Source organism: Halichoerus grypus, chromosome 11 (genome assembly GCF_964656455.1).
Source record: "Halichoerus grypus chromosome 11, mHalGry1.hap1.1, whole genome shotgun sequence".
Taxonomy (NCBI): Eukaryota; Metazoa; Chordata; class Mammalia; order Carnivora; family Phocidae; genus Halichoerus; species Halichoerus grypus.
The window spans coordinates 70,718,835-70,743,488 of NC_135722.1; the positions used below are offsets into that span (position 1 = coordinate 70,718,835).

Genomic DNA, 24,654 nt, shown 5'->3' on the forward strand with positions numbered 1-24,654 from the left:
ATGGCATGTCATTAAAATACCATGTGTCATGCAAGCCCAGTTGCCAGATTTTTTATGTCTTTATTTGTAACAGAGCTAAATCATTTAATAATTAACTACCTTTAGTAGTTATTTGCTAAAAGGATAGTTGAGTGAGACATACTCTTTATTAACCTATACTTCTAAAACTGTACTTATGCAAATTTTCGTTATAAGAATAAAAAAAACACTCAAGGGGCTTGGGAAATAATTATTTTAATCTACATTAGCATAATTCATACCCAAATTTCTTAAGTCCTGCCAAAGTTTTGGCCTTCAAAACATTTCTTAATTTTAGTTTTCTTGGTGAGCTCTGCATTGCCTCAAAAAGTAAACTATCTTTAATGGGTTCAATTAGCATAAACAATCTAAGTCTCTGATACCTGTACCTAATGAAGTATAATATATAATCAACATTGTATCACCTAGAATTGTCAAGCTGTTCATGAAAGCCTAAAACAAAACTCCAAAAGAATTCAGCTATTTTATTTAACATGTAATAGATATTTCTCATAAAGCAAAGCTTAAATATTTCATTTTTTGATGCCGTAATGTATTTCCATAAGCCTTTAAATCTATGGTTTTATACATACAGTTTTCCATCAGGGAGGCCAGATATTTATATATATATATAATATATATATATAAAATTATAACATATATATAAATTTCTCTTTACATGTAACTAATTAAAGATTTTAAGAGGGTGTAGGTTATGAATCAGGTACAATTTAGTCATAACACCATACAAACACCTTATAAAATAATCAGGAAAGAGATGTTTAACATTATTGCTTAGTCTTAATAAAACAGCAAATTTTAACCAAATTGATACCTCTCTACTCTTATTTATAATGTTTTCTATACATTTAAATCATAGCACTTGGCAAGTAATATAGGTGCTGATATGTTTTAATTTAATTAGCTGTAAACAAATTCCAATTTGTTATTCAATGCATATATTCCCCTTTAACTAGCTACTACACTACCTCAGAATTATTCCTCCTAGAAAAAGTAACCTTCCCGAGGATAAAACAATGCAGAGCTTCATCTCCTTCTTAAAGATTTTCAAGTATTATAGGAACACAAACTAATGAAAAAACTAATTAAAAATCTGACATTCCATCTTGTTTTACTAATTATGGGATAATAGAAAAGAGATGTGAACAAATGTTTTTTTACCCTTCTCTGCTAAACATAGTATTATACCAAGAAATACTGTAACTGTTTATGAGCTACTTTCTAGCTTTTCAAGTATAGGACATAACTACAGTTCTGCCAAGTGAGGAGAAATGAATAATCAAACTTAGGTAACTCAAAAAGAAGATGGGAGGCACGAAAAGATAAACTGACTTTGGCTTTTAAGAACCTACCGTTGACCCTGAACTGCCAGATTCAACAACAGCAACAACAACAACGACAACAAAAGAGGACAGCAGCAAGCCACCATTTTACCACATAGTAAGAATTCTGAAATAGGCAATAACTTTCTTTCCCTGTCATCTCATTCTGTTGTTTCTTCTTTTTGTTTTTCCTGCTTTTTGGTAACAGGCAGTTCAAGGCTTGCCCATTGCATAGCTTCAGCTTTTCTCATGGTGATCTCAATCTTTGTTGCAGTCATAGTTACATAACTTCTTGTTACATCAATCACCTGCAACATAGCAGAGAATAACGGTAAGCCTTGATGTTGTTTTTTAAGTCTTAGGGGAAAATATTGGTCTTGTCTATGCTCATAACCACAACTCCGAGCTTCTAAGGCCATTTTTATACCCAGATTTAAAGTTTTTAAAAGAATTAATGGTAAGTTATATTCCTGCTTTGCATCATTGGTTTCTAAAGTACGGTCTTTTTACTGTACAAATTGGGTTTTTTAAAAAAGTATTAGAAAAAATTCTGGATTCATTGATACTTACACCCCATAATTTCACATTTTGATGAAATTCCTTCTCTCCTTCAAATACAATGTGCACATTTAACTGAAAAACACAGAAAGTTAACTGATCAGATCCAAACTGAAGGAATAGGATTTAAAACAATGATTATAAAAATAAGATACTGATATAAATCATTTAAGCTATTTCAACAAACTTCCAATATTGTGTATTTTTTTTGAGGAAATCATTAACAGAAAAGAAAATTTAACTTGCCATTTCATATTGAGAACGAGGTATTGTATTATTTGATAAATCTAAGCTACTATAGTATCTCTAGAATGCTTCAGAAATAATTCTATTATGCAGAAATTTTCATTTAAAATAGTTTCTGACAGTAATTTCAAGCATTTTTTCCAAATGGAAAAGATTAAAAAATCTTAAAATCGACCCAAACACAGTATTTATAATACATTAATATAGAGAATAATGTATGAAGACAATTTTTTCTCAAAGATATTTAGTGTACTTACCAATGTACTATTTGCTTCTACTTGGCTAAGTTCTGGAAGTGAATTTTTAGCATATACTGAAATGGTGACCTCACCCCCAGTCTGATGCCAGTCATGTCTACATGGAACAACTTTTTTCCCCTATGAAAGAAAAACCTTATGAATTTACCAAGTGCCACATAACCTCTCAAAAAAAGAGGAATCTGAGCCAAATAATTAAAAAAAAAAAAAATTACCGTGTGCAACTGAGGCCTTAATGTTTTTAAGGGCAAACAACTTCAAAAATTCCCAGCTAATGAAGGTTTAAACAATAAACTGTATCACAATAAAGATAACCTTTATAGTCTTATGGCTGGAGAACACGCTTATTCTTCCATTTGATTTTTTTCTTTAAGGGCCATAGCATTAATATACACTGAAAGAACTCCTACTAAATTTTATCCTATTTTAACATTTCTGAAATCCACTAAGCACAGTCATAAAAACGTTCTATGAAGACTAAAATATTTGCTTAGTGAAATAATCCAGAAAACATCTTAACCTCATGCATAGAAATCTTCCACTTATTTTCTGTAAGTTGGAATCTGACTACAAATTGAAATTTCCAATTTCTACAAATTGGAACTAAGTGACTACTTACAGCTATCTGCTATCTATTAGAGAATAGTTTATTTTCCTCTAAAAGTAAAATGAAGAAAAAAGTGGTAATTTGTGGAAGTAATGTTTTGGTTATTATTATAGAAATAACTATTACCTACCAGTGGAACATTGCTTTATCAAGGACTATTTAAAAAAGAGACAAATTCTGATTTGTTTTGTAAATTTACGAGAGCAACTTAGTTACATAATGCAGGAAACTGTGAGACACTACTGTTGAAAATGCAGTATTTACATTTTGGTATAAATATGCTAATAGAATTTAAATCACTTACATCACTTACATTTTTTGCCCTTAGCTACTAGCTCAGACACTTAATACTTGATAGGTGTACGCATTAAAATATAACAAAACATTATTTCATCAAGGGTTATACTCTGAAAACTTCTGCATATTATAGAAAACAACATTTTATTTTCTTAAGCTAAAACTTCCAAAATTTTGGTCCCTGGAGAAAATACAGGGAGACTTTACTAAGTCTTTTTGTTAATAAAACATTCGTGCAAGTTTTGTGGCAGATGAATTATAACTTGAAGGACATATTTATAATACCAAAGCATGTTATTAAAAATCAGAAACTATAGAATACTTAAATGTAGAATGAATCCCTAAAGCAATCTGAAAATTTACAATTATTTTATAAGTTAAAAGACACATATAGTGAAAAGGTCTGTTGTTAGTGGGGTTGTTATTGCCAATATAGCACATAAAACGAATACATTATAAAATACATTACAATAGCTAAGATGCACTTACTGAGCAATAAATTGCTTGCCTTCTTACAATTTAATGGGATTCTGGACACTTATTTGCATAGCCTATGTCTTTTTAAAAAGCTATCCAGTGAAGCTGGAACCAAAGCTTTTTTGTTTTGATAAACTACCCCGAAGCAAGCAGAGGCATTCAAGACAATTGGAACAAGTTTGCCATCCTTCTCTTTGGCCGCTAGGTGGAGTGATTTTGCATTGTAAATGGTTGCATGAAGTTTTAAGTGGCCAGAAGAGAATCCAAGGTCTAAGTGATTAATAACATTGAAGGAGTAGAAAAATGATTTTAAAAAAACAAAAAGTGGGAAGATCCTACGGAATTACAGAAACACATGCTTCAAATTTGGCAGAGGCTTTAGTATTTCACAAAAGCCTCTATATTTGCATCATCATACACAATGGCTACTTGGGATCAAAGACAGTGCTCTGGGAGCTTGACTCAATTCTAATTTTTAGGCACATCAAACCTTTACTGTATGAGAGACAGAAAAACTTTTTTTTTTTTTTAAGTTTCTGAAGACAGAATAATCTTAAATCTTAAAAAAAAAATGACAGATAAATATATCCCAATATGTTATTATGAAAATGTTACTTACAGCATCCTTTTTAGTCCACATGTGTTTCCCTGTTGTACAGCCCTCTTGGGCTAAGAATGTATTGAAATCAGAAGTTTTTTTTCTACAACAGCTCCAGTATTTCATCCTTTAAATTATCATAGAAAAACTTCAGAAATAAAATCTTACAACCACTTAAGTCCAAAAGTACAGTGACAGTGTGATTTTAAAAGATAAATGTGTGCAACGTTAGTATTCTACAAAGTGTCTAAGTTACTAAACAGTTAAAACTTTCAGAAGACTAATCATTTTAAAACCAGAATGGCATTTATTGTAGCAATTCTGGAGCTCCTCAGTAAAGATGCTTAAAACCATCACAAAATTCCAAATCCACTTTTCACTAATAGTTTTTTTCACTAATAATTTTCACTATTTTCACTAATAATTCCAGTTTCCTCATAAAGCTCCCAAAAAGTGATACAGACTGGAAGATTTTAACATGGTACTGCATTTCTATAAACCACAGCACAGTACGGAAGAGGGGCTAGATCTCAGTGAGGGCTGCAGAAAGTGTGGATTTTCTTGGATGACACAGTATTGGTGTCTTAGTGCCCCAGGGCCAAAAATTCTAACTGTCCAGCAATGCACAGAACAGTCCTTCAAACTAAGTAAGAGTAACCACCCATTGAAAAATAAGGGAATAAGGAAAAACATGAGGTTTGAATCACAATGGCCACTCCACTGTAATAACTGTTTCAGTTTTCTCATATGTAAAAAGACAAAGCCCATATTCTAGGTTATTCTAAAGATTATATGACAATGTAAGTAAAATACCTAATAATGCTGCATGGCAAATAATGTTTATAGGCATATTAACTTTTCTAACCTCTACCATGAAGTTTTAATTAGTCATGTATAAGTTACCCTTCATGAAAAATAGGTACTCCAGAATGATATACACAGACTTCTTCTAGACTCTGTGGACCCTGGTATGTCTAAAAGAGAAAAAAGAAGAAAAAATTAGCTTCACATCTCAATGTCATATTTCATAAACATTTGTAGAACTGGTGACCTCTAAGAACTATGAAAATGCTCAAGAAATAGCAATTACCTAGAATATTCATAAATTCACCCCAGGCCATTCCAATAAGGAATGAAAAATGATTCCTTTTTAGATACGCTTAAGTTTTAGTTCCCTGTGAAAAAGGCAAATACAAAAGTAGGCAATGGGATCTATTAAGATGCTTTCAGACTTTCAGGTACGAGGTCACAATTCAAGCATACTCAGGTATTTAAATTTATAGGACGATATTGAAACCAAGGGATTAGTATTCTCAATGGAAATACAGTTACAGCATGATTTATGTGTACAGGAAACTCTGTGTGGGTATTACAAATTAATAAAGCAATTCTGGAAGTTCTACAGTGCTGTTGACTTCTTATCCCTAGGAAGGGTAAAATGAGCTGCAGACCTATAAATATATCCAGGGTTTGTCTGGAAGATCCGGGCCCCATTGCTGCTGTAGGTGAAGGCTCTACAGATGAATTCACAAAAAGTTATGTTAATAAAACACAGATGCAGCCAGTAGTATATTTTTTACTTTGGTATTTATAGCAACCACCTACAAGTATAGAAAATAAAATTCTGTGTATTTACTTTTGGTAAATCCAAAGTACTGCCTGTGTACATCTCCTAAAGAGATTCCATAAGCTCATAAAAATCAGTTATGTTAGATTCTGATTTTTTATCACTATTGCCCCCTCAACTCCTACTCTTCTTCCTACCTTATTTGATGGCACCATATCCATGTTTTCTATCATGAAATCCTGTCAATTTAGTTTGAAAATATCAGTTTAATTTGCTCACCTTCCTCATGATCACTAGCAGATTTTAGACAATAAGACTATACTAACAGATTCTCTTTTCTCTACCTTCCATTTCTGTACTCTACTCTCTAACTAAAACATCTATCACTCTCTTGTAATAGTTCTTTAATTACATCTACCTCACACCTTACACAGTTATCAGTTCCAGGTGGTTTGTATATTTTAAACATGCCTCTACATATGAGAAAATATTCATGGCCTTCAAGTAGGCAAACTTCTTAAAAAGAATATGAAGAACAGTAGCCAAACAAAATGGACAAATTGGGTTTCATTAAAATTAAACAGCCTCTGTTTATCACAAGTCATTATTAAGACAGTGAAAATGTATAGTGTCTCTCTCTGGTTAAAAAATAAAAAGAATTCCTAAAATCAGTAAGAAAAAGCCAACTGATAGAAAAATACGTAAAAGATTTCGGACATTTCACAAAAGAGAATATCCAAGGGACCAATAAACATACAGAAAAGTACTCAACCTCATCATCAGGAATGTGCAAATTAAAATCACAATGGGAACACTACACACTAACCAGAATGGCTAAAATATAGAAGACTGATACTATAAAATGTTACCAAGGTGCAGAACAAATGGAATCAGCCTCATATACTGCTGGCAGATGTGCAAATACAACCATCTTCAAAAACTATGAGGAAGTATCTGTTAAAGCTGGACATAGACACACAATGATCTGGCAATTCCATTTCTAGTCATATACCTAATAGAAATGTATCCACGTGTCCCAAAAGTCAGGCACAAAAATGTTCATAGTAGCATTAAACAAAAAAAGTTAGAGGATAATAAAAAGGTAAGCTGACTGGCAACATTCACACAGCAGCACATTTTAAAACAATGAAAATGAACAAACTATGGCTATGTGCAACAAAGATAACTCTAACACACATTTCCTTAAGCCAAGGAAGACAGGTGCAAGAATACCTGGTCTACGATTCTATTCACATTAAGCTCAAAAATAGGCAAAACTACTCTATCTTGATAGAAAAACATGGTTACTTTTGGGAGGAAATAATAAATGGGAGAAGGTATAAGGAGGGCTCTGCTTTGTGAAAATCCCTTGAGCTATAAATTTACTTACATCTGTATACTTTTTGATGTTATATTTCAATGAAAAAGATCAAATAATGGCCTCTCTAAACTACATCATGTGAGATCTAACTTTCGAGCACTATAAAAGCCTTTAAAGATCTGGTCCCTACTTCTCTCTTTTAGTCTCCACACCAACAAATTTTATACATTATTAACCGTTTCTTGTTTGCTGTATACGGCTATCACCTCTGCTTGAGGAATCCTTTCCCTTTTTGTCCATTTACGGAATTGACATTCATGTTTCAAAATCCATCTGAAATTGTCTCTCTCTGATCTTCCTGCACCTCCACCCCAGTACTCAGTCACTCTCTTCTATCTACTACTTCTACCTTATATACATGTAAATCCATTTCCATTTCCATCCCTAAATAAGCAAGGTGATCTCAAACTTAACATGAGGGAAAATTACAAACCTTGTTCCCCAAACCCTGTTTTTTCCTTCTTGGTTAATGGTGTCACCAGTCACCTAGCTGCTGGAGCCCCAAGTCCCCTCCACTTAAAGTTCATTAGCAAGTTCTGCTAATACTTCCAAATAGTATTCATTCTGCATGATTTGTCAGGAGCCAGGCAGGCACTGTTCTAAGCATTTAAGATACAGCAAACAACAACAAAAAAAATTCTGTCCTTGTAAACCTCATATGAGTGGAGGAAGGGAAGGGAAAATTAGATCATAAGCAAAATACATATGCAAAAGAAGTAGCATGTTATAAGGGGTTTAGTGTCCTGAAGAAAAAAGGACAGTTGGGAGTGGAGATGCTGGAGGGCATGCAATTTCACACAGATGGGTAGGAAAAATCCTCAGATGTTCGCGTAGATCCCGTATTTAACCACTTCTAAAAAATAAGCTCCAATCCCACTGCCTGCTCTTCCACAATTGCATCCTAGCTGGTTTTCCTTCCTCCAAATCCCCAGTGCCCCATTATATTTGCCAGGTTATCAGTCAAAGAGGTCTTTTTAGAACCCCTCCTTAAAACAGAGAATGTCTTCCCATTATACGAAAAAAAGCCCAAACCCCTCAATGTGCCCTGTAAGGACCACCATAATCTTGTCTACCTCACTTACCCCTACCTTTCATATTTCACACCCATGACCAAGCCCCACTGACTTTTCTCATAATTTCTTGAAAAGCCAAGCTTGAAAGGCTCTACACATACTGCTCCCCTATCAACGTGGAGGTTTACATAACTCACTTGCTACATTATTTAGATTTCTGATTTAGTGTCACTTCCCAAAGGGCTTTCCTGACAGCCTTCTTTTTAATAGCTTTATCTCCTTGTTTACTGTATTTTCTTCGTATCTACCTAAATTCATAGTATTTAATTGCCTATGTGTTATCCTTCTCCCTAAATTAAACTATCAGCTCCACAACAGCAGAAATTTTTGCTTACTTGATACTGTGTTTCCAGCCCCCCAAACACTGTCTGGCATACAGTAAGTGCTCAGTAAATACTGACTGAATTAGAATTATTTATTCCATGATTCTGTCAGATATGATGTTCATCAGAGACAGAGTCTCTTATCCATGTTCACAGCCCTAGTCCATAGCACACTGACCAACACATAATAGGCACCCAAATGTTTGTTGAACTGAATCAGTAAATTGCACCCTCTTCTTCAAAAATTACAATTCTACTTCCATGACACAACACAAATTTTACAGTATATACCTTTGAACACCCTCCATTTTTACATGAGGTCCCAATCTTAATTTCATCACTGTCCTCTTCTAAAACAAGAAAAGAAAATCAAATTAGAAACATTAAAATAAATACTTTAGTGTCATTCTTAAATAACCTCTTTCATAAAACAAGTATTTGAAAAAATACTAAATCTAAAAAACACTGATATTTGAGAACAATTTTAAGTTATTAAGTGTTCTACGTGACCTTTCAGGGAATATATTTAAAAAACTGATAAGAATTATTGTGATTAAGTTTTCCCCATGTCCCCAAATGGTATATGACACATTTCTATTCTATAATGCAATACAATATCCAACATCTTAACCCTATAAAAGAGAAATCATGAAAGGGGTAACTACTTTCCTCCATGGTATTGAGTGTAGGTCAGAATATACTGAGTATATTTTCTATTACGCACAATGAAACATTAAAAATAAAGACATTTTAACAAAGACATTATGGAATAAACCACCAATTCATTTTGTGGTATTATTGGTATTTAGAAAACAAAAATAAATTCTTTACTATAATGTGCTACCTTTTCATATCTATATTCATGAACCATACTGTGGTCTCTTTTAGATAACTGGTTAATTGTACAGAAAAAAAAATACAAAATAAAATCTTACCTTTCTTATTTTCTTCATTCCCCGAGGATAGTTTAAGTTTATCAAGTGCTTGTTTTAGGGAAGCAGATATTTTTAATTCCAATTTTGTCATTGGTTCATCTGGGCTGGAGAATTTTTAAATTTTATTACCATTATTGATATACCAAAAAAAAAAAAAAATATATATATATATATATATTTAGTAAAAATAAATACACTAAGAATCAAACTCCCTGCTGAGTGTGGAGCCCGACTCAGGGCTTGATCTCACAACCCTGAGATCGTGACCTAATCCAAAATCAAGAGTCGGATGCTTAACTGAGTGAGCCATCCAGGTGCCTGAGTATTAATATTTTAATATCAGAATTTTTCTGTTAAAACTTGAAAGTATAGATACATATTACAGTTATTTGTAAAATACTATTTAATAGGAAAAACTTGATTCACAAAGCATTTGGCTTTTTATAGATTCTTAGTACACGTGGGTGTACTGCGTACAATATATTTAAAGCCATTCAATAAGTATTAAGCATATTAATAAATGCAACAATAGAAACAGAAATTATTCATTCCACATCCTTAATGAAAACAACTATTGAAGGAAGATGTAGGAAGCATTAACAACAGTATATAAAAACCTATATTCCCGGGTGCCTGGGTGGCTCAGTTGGTTAAGCGACTGCCTTCAGCTCAGGTCATGATCCTGGAGTCCCGGGATCGAGTCCCGCATCGGGCTCCCTGCTGAACAGGGAGCCTGCTTCTCCCTCTGACCCTCCCCCCTCTCATGCTCTCTCTATCTCATTCTCTCTCTCAAATAAATAAATAAAATCTTTAAAAAAAAAAAAAAAAAAAAAAAAACCTATATTCCCATAATCTCTACAATACTACCAAATGAATTTATGGAAAAGTACTTAAATTTCTCTCAATTAGTAGTCCATTATTTAAAGTAAATATTAACTCATACTGCTAATTACAGTAGACACCATTGTAATACTTAAGAATGAGCCATGCCAAAGTTGTCTTTTCCTCTTAATTTTTTTTTGTAACTGGCAAATCAGCCAGCAAGGCATCTGATAAAGTCTCTCATGATTATGAATAAGGTGGAGATGGAATAAAAATCAGTGTAAGTAGTTTGGTTAAATGAACAAATGTCAAAAAGTCTCTCAGGTTTCTTATATTGGTTCAGTATTATTCAATATGCTGTAAATTTATTTAAGATCAATAAAGAGAAAAAGTCATGAAAACCATTAAGTCCATTATGGGAATAACATCAACTCAGGGGGCAGCTGGGTGGCTCAGATGGTTAAGCATCTGCCTTTGGCTCAGATCACAATCCCAGGGTCCGGGGACAGAGCCCCAAGTGGACTCCCAGCTCAGCAGGGAGCCTGCTTCTCCCTCTGCCTCTGCCTCTCCCCCTGCTTGTGCTCTCTCTGTCTCTCCCAAATGAATAAATAAAATCTTAAAAAAAAAAAAAAAAAAAAAAAAAAACCCAACTTGGGCCATATTTGAGACCAAAAACCATCTGTTTTCTAAGTCTTATATCCTGGTTCTAAAACAATACTCAAGTGCAAAATGAAGGAGGCCTGGTTTAACAGTGGCAGCCAACATGCATGTGTGAGAATGTAAAACAGAGTTTAGTTGACCAGAAGGTAAGTACAAAGAATCTGGGTAATTCTACTGCATAATGAGCAAAAGGTATTTTAGAAGTACTTTAACAGATCTGCCATCTAAATCAAATAAATAAAAAAGTTTAATAGTAATAATAAAATTATCAGTTTTCAGGTATCTGAAAGTAAAAGGAGTGACCAGGCTTGTTCTAGTGACAAAATATGCAAATGAAGGAGACAGAATTTGGCTCAATATGAGCAAAACAATATACACTTAGTAACAATAAAATGGACTAATTTAAAATAAAAGTAAATTCCTCTTCACTAGAATTATTTGAAAGGAAACTAAATATCCTTCTGTCAGGAATGTCCTAGAAAATATTGAAGAAAACAGCAGAGGAATGAAGAGGAAGGTGTCTAAAGTTCTTTTTCAACTCAAACTGATTCTATGACAACACTTCCTTTCTAGAATTTCACTATGCCACAGTGAAAAAGACATGTCAAGTCACAAGACAGATGGAGGCTTTTCTGCTTTTGACATATTATGATGATATATGAACAAATATGCAATGGAAGTTTACTGTGTACATGCCCTCAAGTTGAAGGGGGAATAAAAATGGGATGTATACTTAAGAGAAAATCAAATAGATAAAAAGTTGGGTGACCTACATAATAGCTATAAATGGTATTATGTAAAATCATAAAATACCAAGAATAAATGCTATTATTCACTTGTGACAAAAATATACAACTGTATAAAGGGTACCTTGGCCTTTTTATTGCTTCTACTGGTTTAGGGGCTTGAATGATGTGCTCCTGAAACTTGGGTTTCAATTCAGAAAGTTCTTTCTTCTCAGTCGTCTTGACTTCAGGTTTGACCGGCTCAGGTGGCTTCTCACTATTATGCCTGCCTTTTGTACAGCCCTGTTAGGGAAGGTAAGAGTTATCCTAGCATCTGTTTCACATGCCATGATAGAAAAATTAGTTTTCTTTATTAATAAATTCTACTGTTCGCTTTCTCCACACAGACTTACTCTAAGAAACTAAAAACAGAACTCTAAATTTGCAATATTTGTAAATAAGTTCTTATATCTTAATGTATTTTAAAAGAAGTCTTTGAATTACACTTCATAAATATCAGCTTATACTATAAGCGCAGCATAAACTTTTTTTTACAGTAAAATTCTGGAACTCTCACATGGAAGTCTACAAATTATTAACACAAAAGGACCTTGATTTAAGCCCTACTTCTTCTACTTATTAGCTATTTGACCTTGAGCAAGGGAATCTTTTTAAACTTCAGTTTCCTCAAAATGGAGGTAAGGGCACTTAAGATATTTTCTGAGAGGATTAAGTAAAATAAGAGTATTTGTCAAATCTGGCAGGTGAGTCAAACATGCATTGTAACATCTCTGAAATCGTAACTTTAATGGCATGTCATTTCCTTAACAGCTTTTGTTTTCTTTCTTAAGGGTATACAGAATAAATGGTACATCTTGGTAAGTATCTTAGATTTGATAAATATCTATTGTTCCTCACTATAGAAATGCCTTAAATAGCTACCTACCACTTCCTTCTTGATGTACTTTAAAGACTACTCATATCAAGGACAAACCTGTATTGACAGGTGGCTAATTAATATCGTGAAACTTTTATCTCTAAAACGGATAAATTCCTTATATTAAAGGCTGTCAAGAGAGGTGAACTCCACTTGCAAAGAAAGGCTCCATGTGCAAATTAACAGACCATTCAACAGATGTCCCAAATCAGACTCCTCAAATCTGGAGCTTCCCATTATTTGTACTTTCTCAGGAGATAACCTAGGAAAAAAATTAATACTTACTGCAATGCTTAAAAAATCAGAAAAATCGGTCGTTCTTCTCTTACAGCAAGACCAACCCTATGAAACAGAAAAAGACTGAAAATTGAATTTGCATAGAACCACAGCCCACTAAGAGTCTACTTGCATATATCCTTGAATCTGGCAGTGACTTGCACATATATAGATTTCACAGTTGTGAAGTGTTATAAATGATTCATCAAATCAAATGAAATGATCTTTAGTTTTTGATTTAAAAAAAAGCTAATTAATCAATGTTAAAGGTGATTTGTGTTGTGACTGATCACAAAAGGAAGTACCTTAAAATAGGGAAATAAAAATCGCTTATTTTTTCAAGACTAGTACTTGATTTTTAGAAGACAAACATTTTCTAATTTCTAAAAATATCATATATTTTAAAGGATCTGGGGAGTAAGTGAAGTGCTTTACTTTAAAAATCCAGTAAGTCAGAGACATTAATTATAATTCAGCTTCTAAAGAATTCACTGTAGGTGTTCCCCAACAATAAGCATTCTATTTTCAGAACAACATAGATTGATTAGCATAGTAGCCTAAGGACTGTTAGATCTTTGAAGGTTAAATGATCTTTTCAGCGACAAGCATAAAAATATAGAAATTGCAATGCTGTGTGTGATTTCTAAACAAAATATCAAGTGGCTTACCAAAAAATGGCTTTTAGCTGTCATCTGTAATTTCAGTGTAGTATAAAGAATAAGAAAATAAAAATGCGGCAGTTTCAAGACTTGGGATGTCCTAAATTAGACTAAAGGCTAGGATTTGCACATATCCATCTGGGCCTCACTGCTTTTCTCAATACACTATATGAAGAATTTGGTAGTGATTGTTTTCACACTACTTTCTTACAAAATTATTTTAAAGAAAATGTTAAATACGCTATAATTTAAATTTTCCTTTATTTTGAAACTGAATTCTTTTATTCTGAATTGAGATGTATAGATGAAAACCTACTATAACCTTAAAATATAATATTAGTTAGCATTGATAATACAGTCATCAGAAAAGTTACTCTGTACAAGAAAAAGCTTTATCGTCTTAATCATATATAAAGAATTACGGCAGATATTCTGGGGATACTGGGATACATACATGATACATACTAGTTGTTCCCAAATGCCAATCTGGGATCTATGGCAGTCCTCAGTAAAATAAAAAAATGAAAGCGCACCTAGGTGGCTTGGTCAGTTAAGTGTCTGTCTTTGGCTCAGGTCATGATCCCAGGATCCTGGGATCTAGTCCCACATCAGGCTCCCTGCTCAATGGGGAGTCCCTCTGCCCCTCCGCCCCCCCCGCTTGTGCGCATGCATGCGGGTCTCTCTCTCTCTCTCTCAAAATCTTTTTAAAAAATGAAAGATAAATTTAAGTATGTGAGTATAAGGTTGTCATTTCTTAAGAAGGATTGTCTCTCTTCTCCGTCTATGCCACTTCTAATTTGAATATTAAAATGTTCTTTCTTTCGTATATGCAATGTTTAACTTCTTATTTGCCAATTAAACCAGCAACAGTAGACATTACACTGATTTACCTATTTTGTCTGTCTACATATTTGCGGTGTGAAACCCAATAGTCTTAAAAAGTACAGGTCTTCAAGAAATGTTTATAGAGACAATAATAAACAGAATTGGAAAAGAGAAACAAAAATACTTCAAAGTGAAATCCTTAAGATTAATTCAACAGGGTGATTAACAGCTGGGTAGTAAAAAAAAAAAAAAAGCAATGGACTGAATGACTAGAAAGTTTGTGGTATCATTACTAGCAGCAGCAAAGTTGAAATGCAGGCTATTTTTAGAGCACGAGTTCACTTTAAAAACCGGTTTGCAGTCGCAAATAAAATGGAAATATTCTGCAGAGGCCACTAGCACAGAGATGACGTTTAAGGACAGAAATGCATGAACTAAATGAGAGAAAATAGGAAGCTAAAGACAAAGGTGAAATACGTCTATGGTTAGGAGATAGAAATATATCATAGGAGAAGAAGAAGAAAAACATACGTAAGAAAAATAAACAGAATAAATGGCAGTCCAGGAAAGATAAAATCCCCTCACTCTTCTGCAAAAGTAAATATACCCACGGAACCACAGTTTCCACCCCCCAAAAAGTTTGTAAAGCAGCTAAAAAGATGTGAGAAGAGTCATCTCTCAACTTGCCCTATCAAATGGTTGTTCTGTTTTCCTCACTTAGAACTAACCAGACTAACATAAACTTGTTATCTGCTTACACATCTTTATTAACACTTGGCCATCTAACAGTTAAATACCAAAAAGGGTCCACAACTACTCCTTGGAAGGTATAATTAGAAATTCAAAAGGCATCAACAATACTTAAACATGTAAGACTGCTTATGTTCCTAAAAACAAAGTACCAACACCTAAAACCATGGCAGCCACACTGCAACATTTTCTTTTGAGATACACATTAAACAAATAATCAAGTCGAAAAATGGGCAGAAGACATGAACTGACACTTCTCCAAAGAAGACATACAAATGGTTAACAGACACACGAAAAAATGTTCATCATCATTAGCCATCAGGGAAATCCAAATCAAAACCACAATGAGATACCACCTTACACCAGTCAGAATGGCAAAAATTGACAAGGCAAGAAACCACAAATGTTAGAGAAGTTGTGGAGAAAGGGGAACCCTCTTACACTGTTGGTGGGAATGCAAGTTGGTACAGCCACTTTGGAAAACAGTGTGGTGGTTCCTCAAAAAGTTAAAAATAGAGCTACCCTATGACCCAGCAATTGCACTACTGGGTATTTACCCCAAAGATACAGATGTAGTGAAAAGAAGGGCCATATGCACCCCAGTGTTCATAGCAGCAATGTCCACAACAGCCAAACTGTGGAAAGAGCCGAGATGCCCTTGAACAGACGAATGGATAAAGAAGATGTGGTCCATATATACAATGGAATATTACTCAGCCATCAGAAAGGATGAATACCCAAGTTTTGCATCAACATGGATGGGACTGGAGGAGATTATGCTAAGTGAAAGTCAAGCAGAGAAAGTCAATTATCACACGGTTTCACTTATTTGTGGAACATAAGGAACAGAATGGAGGACATTAGGAGACGGAAGGGAAAATGAAGGGGGGGAAATCGCAGGGGGAGATGAACCATGAGAGACGATGGACTCAGAGAAACAAACTGAGGGTTCTAGAGGGGAGTGGGTTCGGGAATGGGTTAGCCCGGTGATGGAAATTAAGGAGGGCACGTTCTGCATGGAGCACTGGGTGTTATACACAATGAATCATGGAACACTACATCAAAAACTAATGATGTACTGTATGGTGATTAACATAACATAATAAAAGAAAAAGAGATACACATTATCTTTTGAGATAAATGTTACCATATTATCATAAATTGTAAAAGATCAATAAACACACCAAGAAAAACCTGGTCAAACAACATTTTATTATTTCTCTAACTCTCCAGAACACCAAGGAAGTACAGGTGGAAAACAGGTGGTGTCTCAAACAGTTTGGCACTCTTTACTGTTTATAACAATCTTTCCTAAAATTCAGAGCCGCTCTTATTATACAGTAGCTGCCTGATAGATTAAGAAACTAAGATTCAATACACTGCTTTCAATTCCCCTCAAGATTAAAAAGAAATGAAGAGTACAGAAAATGGGAGTTGGAATGGAAATAACATAATTTTATAACTGAGAAAGACCTTAAGATCACCATCTACTGTCTTTGCCTTTAATGGAGTACTTGCTTAAAGCACCCCAAAGTGGTCATTAAGAAAGCAAAAAGTCACAAGCTGAGAAAAAAAGATGAGAAAATAAAGATTCAATATTACACCTCTAAATTTTATGTACAAATATGAAGAGACTGAAATATACCAAGTTCTTACCTTTAAGGCATCATGAAAGACTGGAACACCTGGGTGATATGTGCAAGCATCTGGTCAAAAACAAAGAAAGGGGAAAAAATACACCTTATTATGAAGAAAAAAAAATCATTTTTTTCAGGTGTTAACATTTAATCCCTTTTCCAAATGCAGGTAATACTCTGCTTTTCCTTAAAAACTCACAAATGCTAGCATCCGATGTACTGCATTACAATATCAATAGTTAAAATTCTAATTCAAGAGTATGATAGCTGTAGATAAAAATAATACAGAATACTGCAAGTATAACAAATTGTATTCTATTCCTTTAATCTTTGTAGTTAAACTGGTTTAGTACCAAAACTTCAAGTTCCACGATTTTATCACCTTCCAATTCTATTTACAAAAATACTATCAAACTTCTAAAATATCTTTTTAGAGAATCTCTTGGGCAATCTGTGGATCAATGCACATAAGAACACTTTTTAGAAGGACAGGTTCAAAATATTAAAAACTGATGTTAATATCTAATTCCTAATTTAACTTTCCTAGACAGGTGTCAATAGCTAGATACAAACCTCATTAAATAGATGTTTAAGTTCTACAGTCTATTTTCAGGGTTGCCACTGATTGTTACTCTGTATTTCTCTGCCACTCCCCATTACACCATCAATTTTCACTAACTCTTATGAAAATGAGCTTAATACAGTTTGCAATATGAAGTGTTACATTTTAAAAAATCAGATAATAAAAAACTATTTTCTGACTAGACACAACCATGAGCTTAGAAAAAACTGGTCGGCTCCACATCTGTGCAATTTTCTTATAAGGCTACTTTGCCCCACCTTTTATTGTCTGTTTAGCTTTTAATTGGCCACAACCTCTGATTCCTGGTGTTGCCTTAAAATGATTAATTCCTGGTTCTTACAGAAATCTTCCTACCCCATATTAATAGCTAGTATGTTTCCTTAGCAACCAGGTGTTACACAGATACTATGTTAGGCTAATAGAGCAAGAAAGTGTCAGGTATTTTCATGGTACAGTAAGTAAACCCATGGAATAAGAAGAAACTATTAATTCAGGGAAGTAATGGAATTAAGGGCTGAAAAAGGAGATTCAAAGTAGAAATGAAGATGCAGAGGGCTATGAAGTTGAGAACAGAATTAAAAAGAGAACAAATAGAGTATTTTCAAACATCAAACTTACATATAGTCAGAGGCATAAAATATATAATGCATAACACACTAAGAGGCATAATCATCATAATGGTCAGTTTGGGCAGAATGGCGGTAGGAATGAGTCAGGTCTCAACCCTACAACTAGTAGCAACAAAATTTGAAAACCACTGCTTTCAAATGTAAATAACAAGCAGATGGTTATTTTCCTCTCTAGCCTTTTTCAGGTTTACCAGTTTAGCTCAAAGTTGTATTTTATGGGTAACGTTGTAGCAGTTAAGAGCCAAGGGCTTGTCATACTGGGTTGTGACCCTGGCTCAAATTCTGGCTCTGCCTCTTAGTAGCTGATTCAGTTTCTATATACTATATATATATATACGTATATATATATATACACACACACACATATGGATTAAATAAAAAACTGAAGAGGTGTTTTTTCCAGAATAACTATTTAATATGTGAAAGATACAAACTGTGTCTTCCATAAACATTGTTAGCTTGTGTTTCAAACTAAAACCTGGTATCAGCTTAGAAGGAAGGCTTATTTTTGTCCATTCAAAGGTCAAACCTCTCCCATTCCAAAAAACTTTCTCCTAACCAAGTTCACAGTTTCCTATTAGCTCTTATTTTCTACTTCCTATCTCCATTTTCTTAACTTACCATTGAAACAACTTACTTGGAGTTAAGTTTCTAACCCCCATTTTGCTAAAGCAACTAAACTTTCTACCCCCTTATTGAAGCTCCCTGCTGAATTTAGTACTGATAACACAATCCTTGAATGTCTACTCCTCTCACTTTCCCACTCCCCCCACTCCCATCTCTTTCCTAGGCATTATACCATCACACACACACACACACACACACACACACACACACACTTGCTGCTGACTTCCAAAAACTGGCTGTATCTCCCTCATAATTTCAGGCTGGTACAGAACATTCTATAAACAAACATATTTACTTTGGGGCATTAATTGTCGTAGGCAACAAAGCCTCAGTCTTTCCCTTTATTTAATATTCAAGTAAAATATAGCAGACACTAAGGCAATTTACTTTTTACATACGTTACCAAAAGCAAAGGCTTTAAAACCTCTTTTCTTCGATTCTGTCATCCACTGAAATCTCACAATTTTCTGAGTAACTTCATATTAATATCATAAAAATGTCAAGGACAGAAACATGAATATTGTACAAAGACTGAAAGACTGGATTCTACTTTATCCATTGAATCCTGCCAATAGTCTTATCATTTTAAATTATGTCACCAATTCAATACCTGTGCACTAAGTAAGTACTTCAGACAACTCAGGGGTGGAAAAGATTTTAAAAGGCACAAATTTTAATTTCCTTCACAATGCAGGAACCATGCTGCTACCATGTTGAACCCGGCTTCTCTATAAAATACGTCTAATAATACCTACTTCATAGAGGTGTTGTGAAGATTAAATAGATGATGTAGTAAGTGATAGATCAATGTCTGGCGTATAGAAAACAGTAATTGCTAGCTGAATTTGACAAAGTGGTGTCATTTCCCACAATATTCAAGAAACCAACTCCCTTTACCCCATTCACCATTCAAAATTCAAACTGATTGTTCACTTAGTCTAGTCACTTTCACTTTACATCCTTAACTGTACACGTAGGAACAATGACTTTATCCTGAAGATGGCACGTTGTTAAAACGGGAGGACCACAGCAAAACTACGCAACAAATAACGTTACTAAGTAAGACAAGGGTAACAAATGCACCATCCATCCCGCCAGATAACATCAAAACTTAGTGTAAAGACACAGAGCAATTTTCCTGACCCAGGACACTTTAAAAAAAAAAAAAAAGTAACTTTGTAACAGTTGGGGGACTGAACACGCGGAAAAACAAGACTTTCAGAAAAATAAACTTCTCTACTAATTCAACGAGCCGAACTTAAACGCTAAAATAACTCGCCCGCTGCCCAACCCTCCCATCGTCTTCGTCTGCCTCACTCAGACACGCGCACACCCGCCGCTAAGCGAGCCCTGTAGCACCCGGTTAACTTTTGCTCCCCCAAAGACACGGAGCGGAGGGGGGCAGGGAAGGGAGAAAGAGGTTCTGAATTCCAGGCGAATCGGCGAGTGAGCGGACGGCCGGGAAACACGTGGGACCGGAGCGTGGGTCCGTGGGGCTGCGCGGCTGCGGGGAGAGGGTGGGCCGCCTCTGCCGAGCGCTCGGGCGGCCCGGAGGGACCCAGACCGGGGCAGCGCGGCGACGGCTCGCGGGCGGACCCCGGGACGCCCTTGGGCCCAAGGGCGTCCCCCGGCTGAGGTGGAAAGGGGAGGAAGGGCTGGCGGCGCGTTTTTCTTACCGTCGGAGTTGGTCTCGGGATCGAAGCGCTGCCCGCAGCCCCGGTTGTAGCACAGCAAGGCCATTTTCTTTCCCCACCGTTAAAGGTCGGGTCCAAACCCAGTGAAGAGCTAGATGCTGCGCATACAACCCCAGTGCCGCAACCACCGGTCTGACGGCTGAGGCGGCTGCCGGCTTCCGGAAACGGCCGGTTCAGCTTCAGGAACCTTCGCGAATTTTCCGGTCGCGCAGGCGCAGAGCAGATGGGAAGAGGCGGAGGGAGCGGCAGGAGGCCCGGCGGCGGCGGGGCCGCTGTGGGTCGGGCTCCTGAGGCTGGCGGCAAGGCTTGGCGGTGGCGCGGGATATTTGAAGAGGAGAAGCCCTAAAAGCAGAAAGCCATGGCATATCCGACGGACTGACGTGCTCTGTCCAGAATTCGTCACTGGGTAGCTCTTGCAGCCAAGCGGCCGCCCTGCCGGCTGGGCCCCAGCACTGCAGCCTTCGCCTTGCTTTTGAGACTTAACTATAAACAGGGCATTGTTTTAGTTCGCCTCTTAGCTGCTCGAGAGGAGGTGCAGAACCGCACAGTATTTGCGAATCCTCTGCCTAGAATTTGGTCACTCGGTAGAGCTGAGGAACGGGACGAAATCTCCCTGGGTGGTTATGCCTCCGTTGGTCCTGATCTCTGGAGCGCTGGAGAAATGTAGGCATCGGGAGCAATTGTGATAACCGAATGATTGAGGCCAAATCACTTTGAAAATACAAAGCACTTAAAATCAGGGTATCCTTAGTATTGATGAAATATAGTGCTAGAAATGGTCATTGTTGCTCTAAGACCCGAGGGTAAGTTGGTGCTGTTTCATGATAGCCTCCGTTTGATCGGTTTGCCGGTACTTAATTCTTCAGTCCTGGAAGCGCTAATCACATTTCATCAAGTGCATTATAAACAGCGTGGTAATACACTAACGAGCACACGCTAAGGATACCAGCTGCAACTTGTGTATTTCCCAAACTCGGGACATTTGAAATAAAAGCAAACACTTCTTAATAGCAGGTATACTGACAGTTTTAAAATAGTAATTATCAGTAGTTCTTAAAGTAAAAAGCTGTACAATGTTTCTAGTGATACCAAGTCTGTCAGTGAGAGAGGGTCTCAAAATCTTCCAAGCCCAATAAAAAAGACTTGTCATTTTTCCATATTCCCTTCTTCTTTTTATACCTAGAAGTATTACCGTTTTATGTAGTAATCTCAACATGGATATATGCAATATATTATTCCTCGCTTAACCTGAGTATTTTTGTTTCATAATCATAAATGAAGTAATATTCTTTTGAATAAATTAGCACTATGACCATTCTTCCTTTAATCTCACCAACTTTATTATACGTAAGCTTCAATCGTCAACTTATTGTACGTTGTTTTTCTTGTTTTAGATTTACCTCCTGGGTAAGTTTTGATAAGTGGCAGTACTGGAGTAAAGGGCGTAAGCCTTTTAAAATAAATTTAAGATTTTAAGGATAAATATAGCCAGTTGTTTCCAATAGGTGGTACCAATTTTCAGTTTCACCAGCCATGGATTGGAGGAACAGACCATGGAAATTAATCTTACACAATTAGAAATGGATTGATGAAGACGTTTAGAAAGTTTAGGTTGTGGTTAAATTCATGGTCTGAATGTCCTACTATCACTGCAGCATTACCAGGATTATTAGTAAACTCTTTGAAATGCTTTTAATGTTTGTCATTTTTTCCAGCTACAGCATTTTATAATCAAATTAATAAATACTTTTGGAGATAATTTGAAAATGCAGAAATATATTAAGAACAAAATAATTCTACCACCCAGCTATAAGTACTGAATCACTAAAATAACTCTTGGATAAATTTATTTCCAGGGTTTCCCCCCCACCTTGGGCATTATTTATTGGTATGAATGTTAAACAAAACAAAAAAACAGCAACAAAAAAACCCAAAGAATTGGAGTCGTAATGTATATGGAAGTTTATGTTCCTCTTTTGGGTATTTTAATAAACTACAAAATTAGATCATTCTTTTTTTTTTTAAGATTTATTTATTTATTTATTTATTTATTTATTTGAGAGAGAGACAGAGACAGAGCAGGAGCAGGGAGGAGAGGGAGAAGCAGGCTCCCCGCGGAGCAGGGCATCCAATGCAGTGCTGATCCCAGGACCCCAGGATCATGAGCTGAGCTGAAGGTAGGGGCTTGACTGAGCCAACAGGGCGCTCCTAAATCATTCTTATTAAGAAAACAGAGACAATACATTACACTCCATTCCTAGCCACACTTCTACTCCATCCCCACATTCCAGTGCTGACTACCACAAACTGAGAAACTCTGTGGTGGTAACATTGCACAATTTATATAGCCTTTAAATCCAGGTCCCATTCCCCCTCCCCAACACACACATACTGTTACACAGAATCTTCAGATTTTTCCCATGTTATGAAAACAATGGTATAGAATAGTTAAACGTGGAGCTTTGGACTCAAACCAGGATTCAGATTCTAGCTCTGCAATGTAGTAGCTAATAATCATTTCAGGAAATCTCTGGGCTTCCATTATATACTTGACCTGGCTATCCATCTACAGCAGGAAGTCCAATCTCAGGGCTTAAAAAGTGATATTAGTTATTTTGATTAGTCATGTAATATTGAACATATACATTTATCTCCCTTTTCAGATCCCACTAAAATTGTGGAATAAACAACTAAAATTAAATAATATATAAACCCACAAGGACAAACTTGAATAGGGTATTGCAACAGACATATTAACAAATTTTGTTTTCTTTAATTTTCTCTTTTTTTGGTATTTAGGAATATTTTGTGTTTTTGTTCAATTTGTTCCCTGTATACTAATACCTAATTACCTCTTGCTTTTTTCTTAGGCTTTCCTACTCTGTCAGATTTAATTGATTTTGACTTTCAGTTTTTTCCTATAGGGCAGTCAATGAGATTACTACTCTTTTCTTTCTTCTCCTCTCATTTTATTTATGTTTTTTTCTACTTTGTTAGAAAATGTAGCATTTGCATAAGAGTCTTCCACCCTGAATCCTAGCTTTATTATTTATTATATAAATGTATTTATTGTTAATATATATGTTAATATATAAATGTATACTTCAAATCTATCTAAATGTATTTACTTATAATAAATATATTAAGAAATATTTTCACTGGTTACTACTAGTCTTTCAGCTTAAGTTTCCTGGCATTCTTGTCAGATGAAGCTTATTTTCTAGTAGAGTTGATAGGAATCATTTATGAAAACAATATTCCCTGATCTTTTACATGTTTAAAACAGCTTCTTCTAGAGACCTGAAACTTGAAGGAAGACTTGAATGGCTATAAAATCCTTATTTCATACTAAGAGTTCAGAATTTGCTTAGTTCATACTAAGTTCAGAATTTACAAATATTTTTTATATATAACTGAATTGAATTTCTTTTTTTGTGACCAAGCCTATGTTGAATCAATGTAAAACAGAATAAAAGGGGAAAACCTCATCATAGCAGTACATGTTTTTCTTGTTGCTTCCCTGCAGCAATCAAACTTTTAGAAATGTCTTGAACTTGGGGCACCTGGGCGGCTCAGTTGGTTGAGCGTCTGACTCTTGATTTCTGCTCAGGTGATGATCTTAGGGTCTTCCTCCGTGGGGGTCTGCGATCTGCGTGGAGTCTGCTTGAGATTCTTTCTCCCTCTCCTGCTGCCCCTCCCCTCCCTCGTGTGTGCTCTCTCTAAGAAAATAAAGTTCTTAAAAAGAAAAAAAAAAGTCCTGAACTTATTTCACTACTCTGTAAATCCATATAAATGTCCTACAACAGTACTGCATATTTTGTAAATGATTCTTCCAAAAATTGTTTACATTTTTTTCAAGATAAACTGAACATCTTTAGTTGAAATAGTTAATAAATTTGGATTGCCAAAAACCCTTCAGCTTTTGAAGTCCTTAGACTATTGCAACTAAAAAAAAAAAACCCAAACAAAGATTAAAAAAGATTACAAACAAGAATTACATTGAAATTTATGCCTATAAAGCAAGGGAGGAAATAATAATAAGAGAGACTAGAGATGATAATTTTGTATGTTAAAAAACATACATTGATGTTTATACTCTAGCGTGCATGCACACAGTTATTTGAAGAGTACAACTTTTCTTATGTTACCC

General features: G+C 35.3%; 1 protein-coding gene across 2 annotated transcripts; it reads right to left on the minus strand.

Annotated features, from left to right (window-relative positions):
- Nucleotides 1-218: 218 nt before the first annotated feature.
- On the minus strand, nucleotides 219-20,716 carry CHORDC1 (cysteine and histidine rich domain containing 1). Of its 2 annotated transcripts, XM_036080684.2 has the most exons (11): nucleotides 20,487-20,714; nucleotides 16,991-17,040; nucleotides 13,110-13,166; nucleotides 12,033-12,190; nucleotides 9,681-9,784; nucleotides 9,037-9,095; nucleotides 5,305-5,375; nucleotides 4,423-4,528; nucleotides 2,423-2,542; nucleotides 1,932-1,994; nucleotides 219-1,669 (listed from the first exon to the last, which is right to left on the minus strand). In XM_036080684.2, exons 1-11 carry the CDS (start codon nucleotides 20,548-20,550, stop codon nucleotides 1,523-1,525), a joined length of 999 nt encoding a protein of 332 aa, XP_035936577.1. In that variant the 5' UTR covers nucleotides 20,551-20,714; the 3' UTR covers nucleotides 219-1,522. The 2 variants fall into 2 exon arrangements, with proteins under 2 accessions (XP_035936577.1, XP_035936578.1); XM_036080685.2 differs by lacking the exon at nucleotides 2,423-2,542 and having other exon boundaries at nucleotides 20,487-20,716.
- Nucleotides 20,717-24,654: the final 3,938 nt, after the last annotated feature.